The 16,934-nt window shown below is 39.1% G+C and overlaps 1 protein-coding gene across 1 annotated transcript in view; it reads right to left on the reverse strand.

Annotated features, from left to right (window-relative positions):
* Positions 1 to 1,831: 1,831 nt before the first annotated feature.
* The window catches only part of syn2b (synapsin IIb), a 117,983-nt gene continuing 102,880 nt past the window's right edge, over positions 1,832 to 16,934 (reverse strand). Inside the window, exons 11-13 of the mRNA XM_079857231.1 lie at positions 13,756 to 13,822; positions 8,926 to 9,526; positions 1,832 to 3,065 (exon numbers count right to left, since the gene is read on the reverse strand). Of these exons, the coding sequence (XP_079713357.1) occupies positions 2,936 to 3,065; positions 8,926 to 9,526; positions 13,756 to 13,822 (798 nt within the window). The 3' untranslated portion in view covers positions 1,832 to 2,935. The remainder of the gene's footprint in view (positions 3,066 to 8,925; positions 9,527 to 13,755; positions 13,823 to 16,934) is intronic.

The following is a 16,934-nucleotide window of genomic DNA, read 5'->3' on the forward strand; positions in this document are numbered from 1 at the left end:
TCTCTCTCTCTCTCTCTCTCTCTCTCTCTCTCTCTCTCTCTCTCCCACACACACACGCGCGCGCGTCTATAAAGATTCCGTGCATTAAACTATAGGCCTATAATACGCTGCACACTTAAAGTGATCAAGCATTCTGTAATTTAAAGACAATGAATATTCTAAACGATTTAGATTAAATATTCTCAAAATGCTTCAAATTTAATGCCCAAGAATGACTTTTGGATCAGATAAATATGACTAAATATGCAGAAACATTGTTTTGCATGAAACGTGAAGATGGCTAAGTCGTCTAGTTAGGGAGCTCCGTGTGTTTGCGACACCGCCTCTGTTTCTCCTCCCATCTGGAACACCTTTGGAGCGCGTGGATAAATGCGGAAGAGCCGAAGAAATCAACGCAGAATTATTATCTTCCATAACTGTACACTATATTACACCTGTTGTCAGCGAAAAATGTTACCACGAAAAATTCAAGCACTAAAACTGGTCATTTTGGCATTTAGACACATTTCGTTTCCAATTTTATCGATGTAAAATAATAACAATAGCCTACCTTATGAATGTTTCTAAAGAAAGTTTCACTTGATGTGATTGTGGAAGCTTGCAAACAGTTAACTCAAATCATATTTCGCAACTCTCTTCATTGAATATATTCACGAGAGTGGTCAGTTTCTCTCACTCTAAATCACTTTCTGAAATCTACTGTAATGACACTGCAATCAGTTGATGTCAGTATATTGCATCATTGATTCACATGATCACAAGTTTAGATAATGCGTAATAAAGATGTGGAAACTGAAGTCTCTATAGCATCATCAGTCATATGACTGGACTGTGTGTTGTGTGTGTGTGTGTGTGTCTATATGTGTTTAATCAGCAAGATTATAATTATTTACTGATACTAACCTTACAGACATTCCGTTTGAAAATCTCATTGAGATATAGTTTTGCATACATGTGTTTTTCTCTTGATTTACATCATTATCGGACCTGTGTAGCTCTCGAGTGTTGTGGCAAATTAGTGGGAATGACTTGAAATGATTAGTTTAGTTTGCTGGATGGAATATGATAACATAGGCTGAATATTATTAACAGTTAGCAAAAAAATTAGTCCCCTACTGCCACCTTCTGGAAACTCATATTCTCTAAGATTCATAAATAGGCTCTGGAAGTAAAGACATGGCAAATGTTTTTGAAACAAAAAAAGCTTGTTGAATTGCACTAATTGAAAAAAAAAAATTAACCAAAATTATGCAATTAAATTATTCTCTAAGATTCATAAATATGCTTGCCTTCTCTCAGAAAGAAGAAAAAAAAAAAAAACATGAATTTATTTCCTTTTTTTGAAAACCAAATGTCCAGGGAACTGGTCTTCACACTTACAAGCGTTCAGTTCACTTACTTCAAAAAAAAGTTTGTAAACCCGTTGCCTTAAAATGATTAAGTGGTAACACTTTCCAATAAGGTTCATTAATTAATGTATTAACTAACATGAACTAACATTGAGTATTTGTTACAGTATTTATGAATCTTTGTAAATGTTAGTTAATAAAAATACAGTTGTTCATTGTTTGTTCATGTTAGTTCACAGTGGATTAAATTAAGTTATGAGAACTTGACAATTCCACATTACTTAATTTTTTTGATTAAGCATGAAGTTTTTTTACTTAACAATTTTAAGGCAACGGGTTTCCAATTTTTTTTTTAAAGTCAACTGATCACTTTTTACAGTGTGGTTGAGTCCTAAAAATATGAAGAAACAAACATAAACTGCCAAAGGTTTACAAACACATGCATAACAGTGCGAGCGGCCGCTCGATGCTTTAGCTGAATGCACATATAATGGACAGAATGCAGACGGTATGTCAGTGGAATGATGCGCCACATGTTTATTGACACTTTACAGAGGAAACAATCATCACCGGGTCATGCAAAGCATTATCACTGCGCACAAAGAAAACACAACATGAACAGTGTGACGCCGGAATAAACATATATTCAACTTAAACTCCTGAGATGTTAAACGTACAGTACGATACAATATGCAGAGATACTATAAACATGGCACTCATGAATATCTTGACAGGTTGATAAGTGTTGGATGTCGCTAAAATATTCCACTGAAATCCCAACAACCACTGCGTTGAAACCGACCAGTCCAAGCATTGATTATTATAGGAAACTTGAATAGGAAAGTGCTTTATAAAGATCCCGAGGTATTGTTGAGCGGTAACACTTTACAGTAAGGTTCATTAGTTAACATTAGTTAACCACATTAGTTAGCATGATCTAATAATGAACTGCACTTATACAGCATTCATTAATCTCTGTTAATGTTAATTTCACCATTTACTAATACTTTATTAAAATATTGTTAACATTAGTTAACACACTGTGAACTAACATAAACAAACAATGAACAGCTGGATTTTTATCAACTAACGTTAACAAAGATTAACAAATACAGTTACAAATGTATTGCTCATGGTTAGTTCATGTTCGTTAATACTAATGTTACAGTAACTAATGAACCTTATTGTAAACTGTTACCTGTTGAACTAATGTCTTACTGGCTAATGCTTACAACACACCAACTTGTTACACACACACACACACACACACTACAGGGGATAAACAAGGGAAACTAGTCACAAATATTAGTCTCTGGGTAAAGAAAACACACTTTCACGATACAGCTACAACATCGAGGGTTATAGACGACTTCAGCGTTCTCCGGCCTCCTGTAACTGATCGCTTTAGATTCATCCCTCCTCTTATAAATCCCAGTGTTTCGACTCCAGAATGTAGACGCCAACACTGAACATCACGCTAACCTTCATTAGTAACACTCGGATAATTACAGCAGAGTTGGGAGGAGGGGTTAAATGTACACAGCTACATGGAGTCCCTGGCCATCATTTTGTCAACCATTGTGTTGTTAGTCAGAGAACAGGCTGGCGAAAGACTTTCGCAAGTTTCGGATGGTCTCCGCCTTAGTTTCGTCCTCGTTGCTGGAACGGAAGGTGTCGCCAAAGGCGTTGAAGGCATTGGTCAAAGACTGGGATTTGCTGCAAAACAGCGGACAAAGCAGAAGCAAAATTAGATCATCTAACTTTAGGATTACGCCTTCATTTGGGCCTCGTCCACATTTATACGTTTTCGTTTTGAAAACGCTTATTTTTCTCTCCGTTTGTTTTCCGTCCACACTGAGACAGCGTTTTTATCAATGAAAACAAAGCTTTTTGAAAACGATCTCCAAAGTGGATAAATTTGAAAACGGAGGTATTTAAAAACAATGATGTAAGTTTAGTCATGTGACACATATTGTACCAATAGATATTGATGTTTATAGCGGTGTTGTGCCTGTTATCTGCTATTCACTCTCACACTGTTGCTGAAATATGTGACTTCACACACTCTTGATATCACAGTCCTGCAGAGATGACAGAATACACTCACATCTGCTGTCCTGCGGTGAAACATGAGCAGTTTTAGCGTTTTACACCAAACATATAATAGTGAGTGAGAGCGACCTGGACCATCAGTGAATGAGGAGATATTCTGCTCAATAAAATGATCCTGTCAGAAGAATTGAGCGATAACTTTATTATTTATTTTTCTGTCTGGATCCTCTAAGTGAGGTGAATTTAGCGTTTTCCGATGTTTCAGTGTGGATTTTGGAACAAACTTTTGGAAAACGCCTGAAAACGCTAGTGTGAACAGAGGGCTTTTTAAAACGAAAACAGCGTTTTCAAATGTATCCGGATTAATGTAGACGTAGCCCTAATTTCAGTGAACACGAGAGTAAGGTGTTGAAGTAGAGGAGCTCACTCCCGCTCATGGAGATTCACCTTCCTGCAGAGATTGCAACTCTGAACTGGACCAATCGCAGGATTCGGGTTCAATGCAAAGAAGGAGCGGTGGAACAGAGCTGAATCCTGCAGGAGCTTAGGGCTGTATTCCAACTCGCATATTATGGGCCCTATTTTAATGATCTAAGCGCATGGTTTAAAGCGCACAGCGCAAGTGCACTTAGAGCGAGTCCGAATCCACTTTTGCTTGTTTAACGATGGGAAAAATGGTCGGCGGTCCCGGTGCATGGTTTAAAAGGGTCGTCTCTATTCTCTTAATTAGTAATGGGTGTGTTTTGTCTCTATTCTCCTAATGAGTAATGGGTGTGTTTTGGGCGTATTGTGCAAAAAAACAATCAGAGTCTCATCTCCCATTCCCTTTAAAAGCCAGTTGCACTTGTGCCATGGCGGATTCGCTATTTACAAGGTGGAATTTGCAAGCGGAAAAACTGAACGATTCTCTAGCAAGGAAACGGATCTGCTCGTGCGCGAGGTTAAAGCTGTGTGTGTGTGTGTGTGAGGTGTACGTGCGTTGTGGACCCGCCTACAGGCTCATATTACTAATGTGCCCTTTACATAATAAAAATACAAAAAATACTGCACCATTGACTTTAGACTAGGTTTTGTTGGTCAATGGCTCAGTCTATTATATTACTATAGACGCTAAGAAATCTTTAACGTTCATTTTGGTCATGGCTTGTTTTAAAAGACGAAGACAATTTGACGGTGAGTCAAATCTTCTGACACTGCCAGTATTTCGTCGTAGGTTAAATTTGATATCAACGGTCATTAATCGGCTGTCGGTGAACATGTCAAACTAACAATCAAAGACTTCAGATTTTAGCCTAGGATCAGAGAATTCTTTAGGATTTGTAATATTTGTCTCAAACGGCCAAATCGTGGCCAAAATGGCACAGTGTGCACCAGCTTAACTTTGCAAACTACATGTCAACTAGTCTCAGCCTCAGACGTCACGCCTCCTTGGCCGTGACGGTCCTTGGCCTCTGGAAGCTGCGATGGAGTCGGAAGGTCTGGCTACACCAGACTACATGCCAACTAACTCTCATTAGAGTATCAGTAGACTGTTGTTTTAGGGTTAGTAGAATGTACTTGCAAAATTACTTATAGTCATTAGTATGGAAGCTTGTTTCCGCCACAGAATAAAACATTTTAAAAGATAATTGCGACTTTTTATCTCACAATTGCGAGTTATAAAGTCCAATTCTAAGGATGAAAATACTGACTTTTTTCCTCAGAATTGCGAGTTTATATCACGCAATTATATCACGCAATTCTGACATTATATCACGCAATTCTGACTTTATAACTCGCAAGTCTGACTTTATAACTCACAATTCTGACTTTATAACTCGCAATTGCGACTATATATCACGCAATTCTGACTTTATATAACGCAATTCTGACTTTATAACACGCAATTGAGACTTTATATCACGCAATTCTGACTTTATATAACGCAATTCTGACTTTATAACACGCAATTGAGACTTTATATCACGCAATTCTGACTTTATATCACACAATTCTGACTTTGTCACGCAATTCTGACTTTATAACTCGCAATTGCGATTATATATCACGCAATTCTGACTTTATATCACGCAATTCTGACTTTGTCACGCAATTCTGACTTTATAACTCGCAATTGCGACTATATATCACGCAATTCTGACTTTATATCACGCAATTCTGACTTTATATCACGCAATTCTGACTTTGTCACGCAATTCTGACTTTATATCTCGCAATTGCGACTATATATCACGCAATTCTGACTTTATGTCACGCAATTCTGACTTTATAACTCGCAATTGCGACTATATATCACACAATTCTGACTTTATATCACACAATTCTGACTTTATATCGCTCAATTCTGACTATATATCATACAATTCTGACTTTGTCACACAATTCTGACTTTATATCATACAATTGTGACTTTATATCTAAAAATTCTGACTTTATAACATGCAATTGTGACTTTATATCACGCAATTCTGACTTTATATCACGCAATTCTGACTTTATAACTCGCAATTGTGACTATATATCACGCAATTCTGACTTTATAACTCGCAATTCTGACTTTATATCACGCAATTCTGACTTTATGTCACGCAATTCTGACTTTATAACTCGCAATTGCGACTATATATCACGCAATTCTGACTTAATGTCACGCAATTCTGACTTTATATCACGCAATTCTGACTTTATATCACGCAATTCTGACTATATATCACGCAATTCTGACTTTATATCACGCAATTCTGACTTTGTCACGCAATTCTGACTTTATATCACGCAATTCTAACTTTATAACTCGCAATTGCGACTATATATCACGCAATTCTGACTTTATATCTCGCAATTCTGACTTTATATCTCGCAATTCTGACTTTATATCAATTATATCACGCAATTCTTACTTTATATCTCGCAATTCTGACTTTATATCACGCAATTCTGACTTTATATCTTGCAATTCTGACTTTATAACTCACAATTGCGACTATATATCACGCAATTCTGACATTATATGACGCAATTCTGACTTAATATCTCGCAATTCTGACTTTATATCACGCAATTCTGACTTTATATCTCGCAATTCTGACTTTATGCCCCGCAATTCTGACTTTATATCTCGCACGCAATTCTGACTTTGTCACGCAATTCTGGCTTTATATCTCGCACGCAATTCTGACTATATATCTCGCACGCAATTCTGACTTTGTCACGCAATTCTGACTTTATATCTCGCACGCAATTCTGACTTTGTCACGCAATTCTGGCTTTATATCACGCAATTCTGACTATATATTACACAATTCTGACTATATATCACACAATTCTGACTTTATATCACGCAATTCTGACTTTATATCACGCAATTCTGACTATATATCACGCAATTCTGACTTTATGTCACGCAATTCTGACTTTATGTCACGCAATTCTGACTATATATCACGCAATTCTGGCTTTATGTCACGCAATTCTGACTTTATATCACGCAATTCTGACTATATATCACGCAATTCTGACTATATATCACACAATTCTGACTTTATATCACGCAATTCTGACTTTATAACTCGCAATTCTGACTATATATCACGCAATTCTGACTTTATATCACGCAATTCTGACTTTATATCACGCAATTCTGACTTTGTCACGCAATTCTGACTTTATATCTCGCAATTCTGACTATATATCACACAATTCTGACTTTATAACTCGCAATTGCGACTATATATCACGCAATTCTGACTATATATCACACAATTCTGACTGTATATCACGCAATTCTGACTTTATATCACGCAATTCTGACTTTGTCACGCAATTCTGACTTTATATCTCGCAATTGCGACTATATATCACGCAATTCTGACTTTATGTCACGCAATTCTGACTTTATAACTCGCAATTGCGACTTTATATCACGCAATTCTGACTATATATCACGCAATTCTGACTTTATGTCACGCAATTCTGACTTTATGTCACGCAATTCTGACTATATATCACGCAATTCTGGCTTTATGTCACGCAATTCTGACTTTATATCACGCAATTCTGACTATATATCACGCAATTCTGACTATATATCACACAATTCTGACTTTATATCACGCAATTCTGACTTTATAACTCGCAATTCTGACTATATATCACGCAATTCTGACTTTATATCACGCAATTCTGACTTTATATCACGCAATTCTGACTTTGTCACGCAATTCTGACTTTATATCTCGCAATTCTGACTATATATCACACAATTCTGACTTTATAACTCGCAATTGCGACTATATATCACGCAATTCTGACTATATATCACACAATTCTGACTGTATATCACGCAATTCTGACTTTATAACTCGCAATTCTGACTATATATCACGCAATTCTGACTTTATATCACGCAATTCTGACTTTATATCACGCAATTCTGACTATATATCACGCAATTCTGACTTTATGTCACGCAATTCTGACTTTATATCACGCAATTCTGACTTTGTCACGCAATTCTGACTTTATATCTCGCAATTCTGACTATATATCACACAATTCTGACTTTATAACTCGCAATTGCGACTATATATCACGCAATTCTGACTATATATCACACAATTCTGACTGTATATCACGCAATTCTGACTTTATAACTCGCAATTCTGACTATATAGCACGCAATTCTGACTTTATATCACGCAATTCTGACTTTATATCACGCAATTCTGACTATATATCACGCAATTCTGACTTTATGTCACGCAATTCTGACTTTATGTCACGCAATTCTGACTTTATATCACACAATTCTGACTTTGTCACACAATTCTGACTTTATAACTCGCAATTGCGACTATATATCACGCAATTCTGACTTTATATCTCCCAATTCTGACTTTATATCACACAATTGCAACTTTATATCTCACAATTCTGACTTTATAACACGCAATTGTGACATTATATCACACAATTCTGACTTTATATCACGCAATTTTGACTTTATAACTCGCAATTGCAACTTTATATCTCGCAATTCTGACTTTATAGCACACAATTGCGACTTTATATCTCACAATTCTGACTTTTTAACACGCAATTCTGACTTTATATCACGCAATTCTGATTTTATAACTCGCAATTGCAACTTTATATCAAGGAATTCTGAGATAGAAAGTCAGAATTGTGAGGAAAAAAAGATTGTGAGATAAAAAGTTTCGAGATTCGAGTCGCAATTACCTATTTTATTTTTTTATTCTGTGGCAGAAACAAGCTTCCATACATTAGAATGTCTGTTAGGGAGCAAAAAATAAAGCGTTAGCGGATATTAAGCAGACAGTCTACTAATACTTCAATGACTGGAAGTTGCAAAAGTTACTTGTAGTTGTAGTAGTACTTGTAGTAGTACTTGTAGTAGTACTTGTAGAATGTCTTAAGTGGACTATCGAAATAAAGAGGAACCATATGGACACACTTTGCAGCAAACGATCTCCATGCACTGAAGCAATAGTGAAAAGGTTCTTACTTCAGGAGAGGATGGGTTGACTTCTGCTGGGATTCAGGCTGATCCTCCACAGGAGGCTGGGGTTGGGTGGGTTGTTCCGGGGCCGGAGTGGGAACAGGAGCAGGAACAGGAACAGGAGACTGGGAAGGAGTCGCTCTAACTGGGGCTGATGGTGCTTCAGATGGAGGTCTGACTTGCTCTCTGAGCACTGGTTTAGGCTGGAGCTGGGGTTTAGCTGGTGAAGGGGGTTTAATGGGAACCTTGGCTGGGGATTGCTCTTGATCTGGCTTGGTCTGACCAGGACTCGGATCTGCGGGTTTTGGGATGGCCTTGGTGGGAGGTGGGGTTTGGGGCTTCGGCTGGAGCTGAGGCTTGGAGTTCCTCCGAACTGGGGGCACTGGTTTTGGGGGAAGGGGTTTGGGGGGTAGTGGTTTTGGGGGCAGTTCGGTTGGCTTCCCTGGAGTGGGTTCGGGTGCTGCTTGAGCCTGGGGTTTGGGCTGCTGGGTGGTGGGTGGTAGAGTTGGGGTTGGGCCTGGTTTGGGCACTGGTTCCTGGGCAGGGACTGGCTCAGGTGTAGGCTCTTGACTCTTAGGCTGTGGTTCTTGGGGTTTCACTGCCCCCCCTAGGTTCAGTACAAAACAGAGTCATCATATTATACATTTTTGTAAACACTGAAGCTTGCAAGATGGTTTTAAATCCAGCACCAGAAACATTGCATAATTTATGATAAAGAATTAAGGCGCCCCCACGACTGGCCAAAGTAACCATACAAAGGATATTGCCCAAGGTAAGGAATAAGGATAGTCATGTCCACAAAGCAAAAGGAAATTGCTTTTAGTCCAAACAAGCAGAATGAAACAGACAGGGGTGTGTTTCCCGTACAACGCCGTAACTCGCTGCTTCACTACTATAGTACGATGCATCGTTGAAGAAATCATCTAGCTAGTCACGACTGTTTCCCCAAACTGTACTGTCGCAAATTGGTCGTTCAGCCACGTTGGTTAATGACGTCACGCAGTTGGTGGAGTAATAATACTTTTAATGAATCTGTTTGAGACTGAATTAATGCTAGATGTTTTATTATAAATTACGAACATGTCATCTGAGGAATATTTCTAATTTTTCTCAGTTATTTTGCTTTATTTCCAGATTCAATCACAGGCTCGTTCTTACACTAGAGCTTGTTCACACATGCACACTCTTCAACAACGACGCTTTCAATCTCTTGACAAACTAAAAGACTTAAATGACATTTGTATGTATTTTAAATAACAGATATAGATTGTACTGAAAGTCAGCTTGCTTATTTTGCTCAAGATCAGGATTTATTGAGTCCACATGTCATGCAAACAAGAAACTCTTCTTCTAACCACAGGTCGAGATCTAGATCTGTCGAACGGAAACACTGAATCGTTGAACTGCTGATAACGACGAAACTTGCGACTGTAGTTGGCTAACGATGCTTTCGGGAAACGCACCCCAGGACGGTTAGTTTGTAATAACTGCAGGTTCACAACAACAGATCATGCATACAGAAGAACCAAGACCCAGAGGTGGCATGCGCCGTCTTTAAAACAAAGACAGCTTTTCTTTTAGTGTTCACCCCTGGCCTTGATTGGGATGTTTTGCCTTGTATTGTTCCAGATATATCATTTGTTGTGTGTTTTATACAAAATCTTGATACGTACCAAACATAAAGGACAACTGGGATACATGCAGGAACAGGGGAAATGTGGGAGATTATTTGTTCTCGTGTATGAGAGATAATGATAATGATCTAGTTGTGAGTAAGGTGTCTCTTGTTTGTTTAAAGAAATGCTTGATTATGTTTCCCGATTTCTCACTATGAATGAGAATACACTGGGCTTAGACCCTTTTGAAAGTTTTGTGTCTTTCGTAAAGGGTATTCGTTTTGAAATGAGGTTCAGTAACACAGCACAGTAAGTCTGGAAAATGGGAGCTTTATTACTTTGGACATGAGGGGGAAAGACTAGATCTATATCAGACACAAATCACAGTTATAACCCAAGTACTGGATTTAAAGAGGCAGTGACAACAGCAAAGCCTAATCAACCCAAGTTAGTGGATATCAAGTCACACACTATGGGACGCCACATCAGCATATAGAGATAGAGACCTGATTGTTCACAACTGACATTTTTTTCAGTATGCTTGATGAGTACATTCATTGATTTCATTAGTTATACTTTCCACACACAAAAATATTTCTTTGGTAATGCATGCAAATGATCTTAAGGTAACAGTTTCCATGCAATATAAAGACACATTTTCAACTCTGAACACAGATACCTCTCACGTGTGTTATAGATACCATCTTGCATGTTGATAAAACAGTTAAAAACATCAATATACAGAACAGGCACTACACTGAAAACACCTCAGACGTCCCTGTTATACATATTCAGACACCAAGCATTATGTCTTTAAAGCTGGAAAAGCTCATTGTTGGTCAAATATTGCATTATTAAATGTCAAGGCCAAATCTGTAGCACTAAATTGGCTTATTTAATTGAACGTCTTTGCATAAAAAACACTGAATGGCTTAAAAGCGGTTCCTCGAAAATACCTCTAAGCAATACTATAAAACTGCATTGCATTCATGACGCACCTCAGATCAGCTTTTAAACAGTCATAACAAAGATTATAGTAAGAGATCTGCAAAAAAGGAAATTTGCTTTCTTATTCGGGTGAATGTCATAAAAACATGTCCAGGCCACATTTCACGACAACATCGAAAGAAAAGAAAATATATTTTACAAAAGGAAAATGAAGCCACGTTAATTATTTTGCATTGTGACATTATTTTCATGACAAATTCTCATTACGGTAAATCATCTAGACAATTAACTTTTGAGGTTTTTTGGTATTTCCTATTATTCTCGTTGTCATTAGAATGAAATAATTTCTTTAGTGCATTACAATGTAAAGTTTTTTTTACAATCTTTAAAATAATCAGAAATAAATATCCTGTGATGCATTTTTTTAATCTAATTAATATTAAGCATGAAAATAATGCACACAAATGCAATGCAAAAAACCTCAATGGTTTTAAAATAGGCTTTATTTCCATTATGCAAAATATAAGTTCTTATATAATCTTGTGATTTTGGGGTGAAATATTAACATGTCAGGTTTCTTGTGATTGACTATTCCACTACAGTAGGTTATATATTGCTCATAAGGATATAAATATATATATAACATAAGCTGACAGTCAAGAGTTCACGGGAGGACGGACTCATTCTCATTCTATTCTGAAACATTCCTGGTGATTCCTGAAATTGACTGGCCTCAGACTGGAATGTAATGGCCATTCAGATTTAAGGATTTATTCTTTCCCTCGCGGGTCAAGATGTTTGTTTTTGTCCAGAAAGCTGCTTTTATTTCATTTTTTATAATATTTGGTCTATTTTTTTAATGCAATTTTATTTACCTTTAGATTACTAGATTTGATCAATAAATAATAAATAAATAGTAATTTAAGCACATTCCCCACATTATTTCAGCTTAAATTCAAAATAACTCACAATTTCATGCATAACCCTTTTAATTCAGCTCAAAATATTTTACATTGGGTGTCTTTGCCGACCTCTTGTGGAAAAAAATAATATATCATGATATTTCATGACTCTAGATGGCCTTATATCTCTATATGGAGTAAATGAGCTGTTCCTCTGGGTGCTAAAGTCAGGTTATCTCCAGTATGCTTTCAGATACACATGTAGACATTATAAAATACATTTTTGGTAAAGTTTTAGCATTTTTAGTTTGAATTTTTAGCATTTTTCGGTTTTTCTATGTGTACTGAAGCATTCCTCACATTCCATTCATTCCGAAGGGGGTCAAATTGACCCGCGAGGGAAGGATTTCTTACTTTTTTAAATTTCAACCACAAAACTTTTCAAGTTCAAGTGCGACAAAAGTCCTGGGGTCTTGGACCCCTCTGATGAACACTAATTTTTTTTTTTAATTTTCATAAGCCAGTCACGAGTTCACGGGAGGACGAACTCATTCTCATTCTGAATGAAACATTCCTGATTCCTGAAATTGACTGGCCTCAGTTTTGAACGTAATGGCCATTCAGTTTTATTGAAATCCTTTAAATGTCTTTGTTTTCCTAATGTTTATTATCTGTTAACACAGTTCATCAGGCTGAACGAATATTTTCTTGGTAACCTTGAGAAAGCAAACGTTTAAAAAAGACACCTCTTTAGAAATCATGCTGGAAATACTGAAACCGCAAATCTTATTTTGTTAAAAACACATTTAAGATGTGAACACGAGGACATCACTCATGCAAAACCACAAACACTACGTTTGAATAAAAACATCACATGTATAACACACACACACACACGCACACACACACACACACACACACACACACACACACACACACACACACACACACACACACACACACACACACACACCAGAAAGCTAGACGATAAGGAACCACCCTTACTGAAATAAATCTTTCACAGTACATATTGAGCACACGGACACCACAGCACTGGACTTTAGGCACAGTTAGAATAGTTCTTGACCCCTGAAACCACACGACAAACAGTGATACACACACACACACACTCACAGCCATCACAAGCGAACAACGACAGAACAGTGAACAGGGCAGAGAAACGACAGATTCTGAAGAGCACGAGCTCAAACTGCGGCATCTGTCCCTATCTGAACCTCAACCAGCACCAGGGAACTGAGCGCTCGTGTTATTGTGGTTTATCTGGGATTGTGGCAGTGGAAATCATTTTGCCTGGACTTGTTTTGGTCCGACAGCAACTCCATTACAGTCGAGAATGTACTGTAAACAACCTTGTGGAGGAGGACGCTGGCCGAGGGTCTTGTTGGGGTCAGTCAGGCTTTCTTTTAAGGCAGCGCTCTGTGAACACACACAAAGAAACCTTCAGTCTTACTGGACATTCAAGATTACATTTGAAGTGCATTTCTGGTGATTCCACACTAGGGGGCAACACTGGACACACACTGGACACACACTGGACACACACTGGACACACACTGGACACAACACAACACTGGACACACACTGGACACACACTGGACACACACTGGACACATTTACAACACTGGACACACACTGGACACACACTGGACACATTTACAACACTGGACACACACTGGACACACACTGGACACACACTCGACACATTTACAACACTGGACACACACTCGACACATTTACAACACTGGACACACACTGGACACATTTACAACACTGGACACACACTCGACACATTTACAACACTGGACACACACTGGACACATTTACAACACTGGACACACACTCGACACATTTACAACACTGGACACACACTGCACACATTTACAACACTGGACACACACTGAACACATTTACAACACTGGACACACACTGGACACATTTACAACACTGGACACACACTGGACACACACTGGACAGATTTACAACACTGGACACACACTGGACACACACTGGACACATTTACAACACTGGACACACACTGGACACACACTGGACACATTTACAACACTGGACACACACTCGACACATTTACAACACTGGACACACACTGCACACATTTACAACACTGGACACACACTGAACACATTTACAACACTGGACACACACTGGACACATTTACAACACTGGACACACACTGGACACACACTGGACACATTTACAACACTGGACACACACTGGACACATTTACAACACTGGACACACACTGGACACATTTACAACACACACTGGACACACACTGGACACATTTACAACACTGGACACACACTGGACACACACTGGACAGATTTACAACACTGGACACACACTGGACACATTTACAACACTGGACACACACTGGACACATTTACAACACTGGACACACACTGGACACATTTACAACACTGGACACACACTGGACACATTTACAACACTGGACACACACTGGACACATTTACAACACTGGACACACACTGGACACACACTGGACACATTTACAACACTGGACACACACTGGACACACACTGGACACATTTACAACACACACTGGACACACACTGGACACATTTACAACACACACTGGACACACACTGGACACATTTACAACACTGGACACACACTGGACACACACTGGACAGATTTACAACACTGGACACACACTGGACACACACTGGACACATTTACAACACTGGACACACACTCGACACACACTGGACACATTTACAACACTGGACACACACTGGACACATTTACAACACTGGACACACACTGGACACACACTGGACACATTTACAACACACACTGGACACACACTGGACACATTTACAACACTGGACACACACTGGACACACACTGGACAGATTTACAACACTGGACACACACTCGACACACACTGGACACATTTACAACACTGGACACACACTGGACACATTTACAACACTGGACACACACTGGACACACACTGGACACATTTACAACACTGGACACACACTGGACACACACTGGACACATTTACAACACACACTGGACACACACTGGACACATTTACAACACTGGACACACACTGGACACACACTGGACACATTTACAACACACACTGGACACACACTCGACACATTTACAACACTGGACACACACTGGACACACACTGGACACATTACAACACTGGACGCATTTACAACACTGGACACACACTCGACACACACTGGACAGATTTACAACACTGGACACACACTCGACACACACTGGACACATTTACAACACTGGACACACACTGGACACACACTGGACACATTACAACACTGGACACATTTACAACACTGGACACACACTCGACACACACTGGACAGATTTACAACACTGGACAAACACTCGACACACACTGGACACATTTACAACACTGGACACACACTGGACACATTTACAACACTGGACACACACTGGACACACACTGGACACATTTACAACACACACTGGACACACACTGGACACATTTACAACACTGGACACACACTGGACACATTTCTGGACACACACTGGACACATTTACAACACTGGACACACACTCGACACACACTGGACACATTTACAACACTGGACACACACTGGACACATTTACAACACTGGACACACACTGCACACATTTACAACACTGGACACACACTGGACACATTTACAACACTGGACACACACTGGACACATTTACAACACACACTGGACACACACTGGACACATTTACAACACTGGACACACACTGGACACATTTACAACACTGGACACACACTGGACACATTTACAACACACACTGGACACACACTGGACAGATTTACAACACTGGACACACACTCGACACACACTGGACACATTTACAACACTGGACACACACTGGACACATTTACAACACTGGACACACACTGCACACATTTACAACACTGGACACACACTGGACACATTTACAACACTGGACACACACTGGACACATTTACAACACACACTGGACACACACTGGACACATTTACAACACTGGACACACACTGGACACACACTGGACACATTTACAACACTGGACACACACTGGACACATTTACAACACTGGACACATTTACAACACTGGACACACACTGGACACACACTGGACACATTTACAACACTGGACACACACTGGACACACACTGGACACATTTACAACACTGGACACACACTGGACACATTTACAACACTGGACACACACTGGACACACACTGGACACATTTACAACACTGGACACACACTGGACACACACTGGACACATTTACAACACTGGACACACACTGGACACACACTCGACACATTTACAACACTGGACACACACTGGACACACACTGACACATTTACAACACTGGACACACACTGGACACATTTACAACACTGGACACACACTCGACACATTTACAACACTGGACACACACTGGACACATTTACAACACTGGACACACACTGGACACATTTACAACAC

This window comes from Squalius cephalus (assembly GCF_949319135.1).
Source record: "Squalius cephalus genome assembly, chromosome: 22".
NCBI classification, from domain to species: Eukaryota; Metazoa; Chordata; class Actinopteri; order Cypriniformes; family Leuciscidae; genus Squalius; species Squalius cephalus.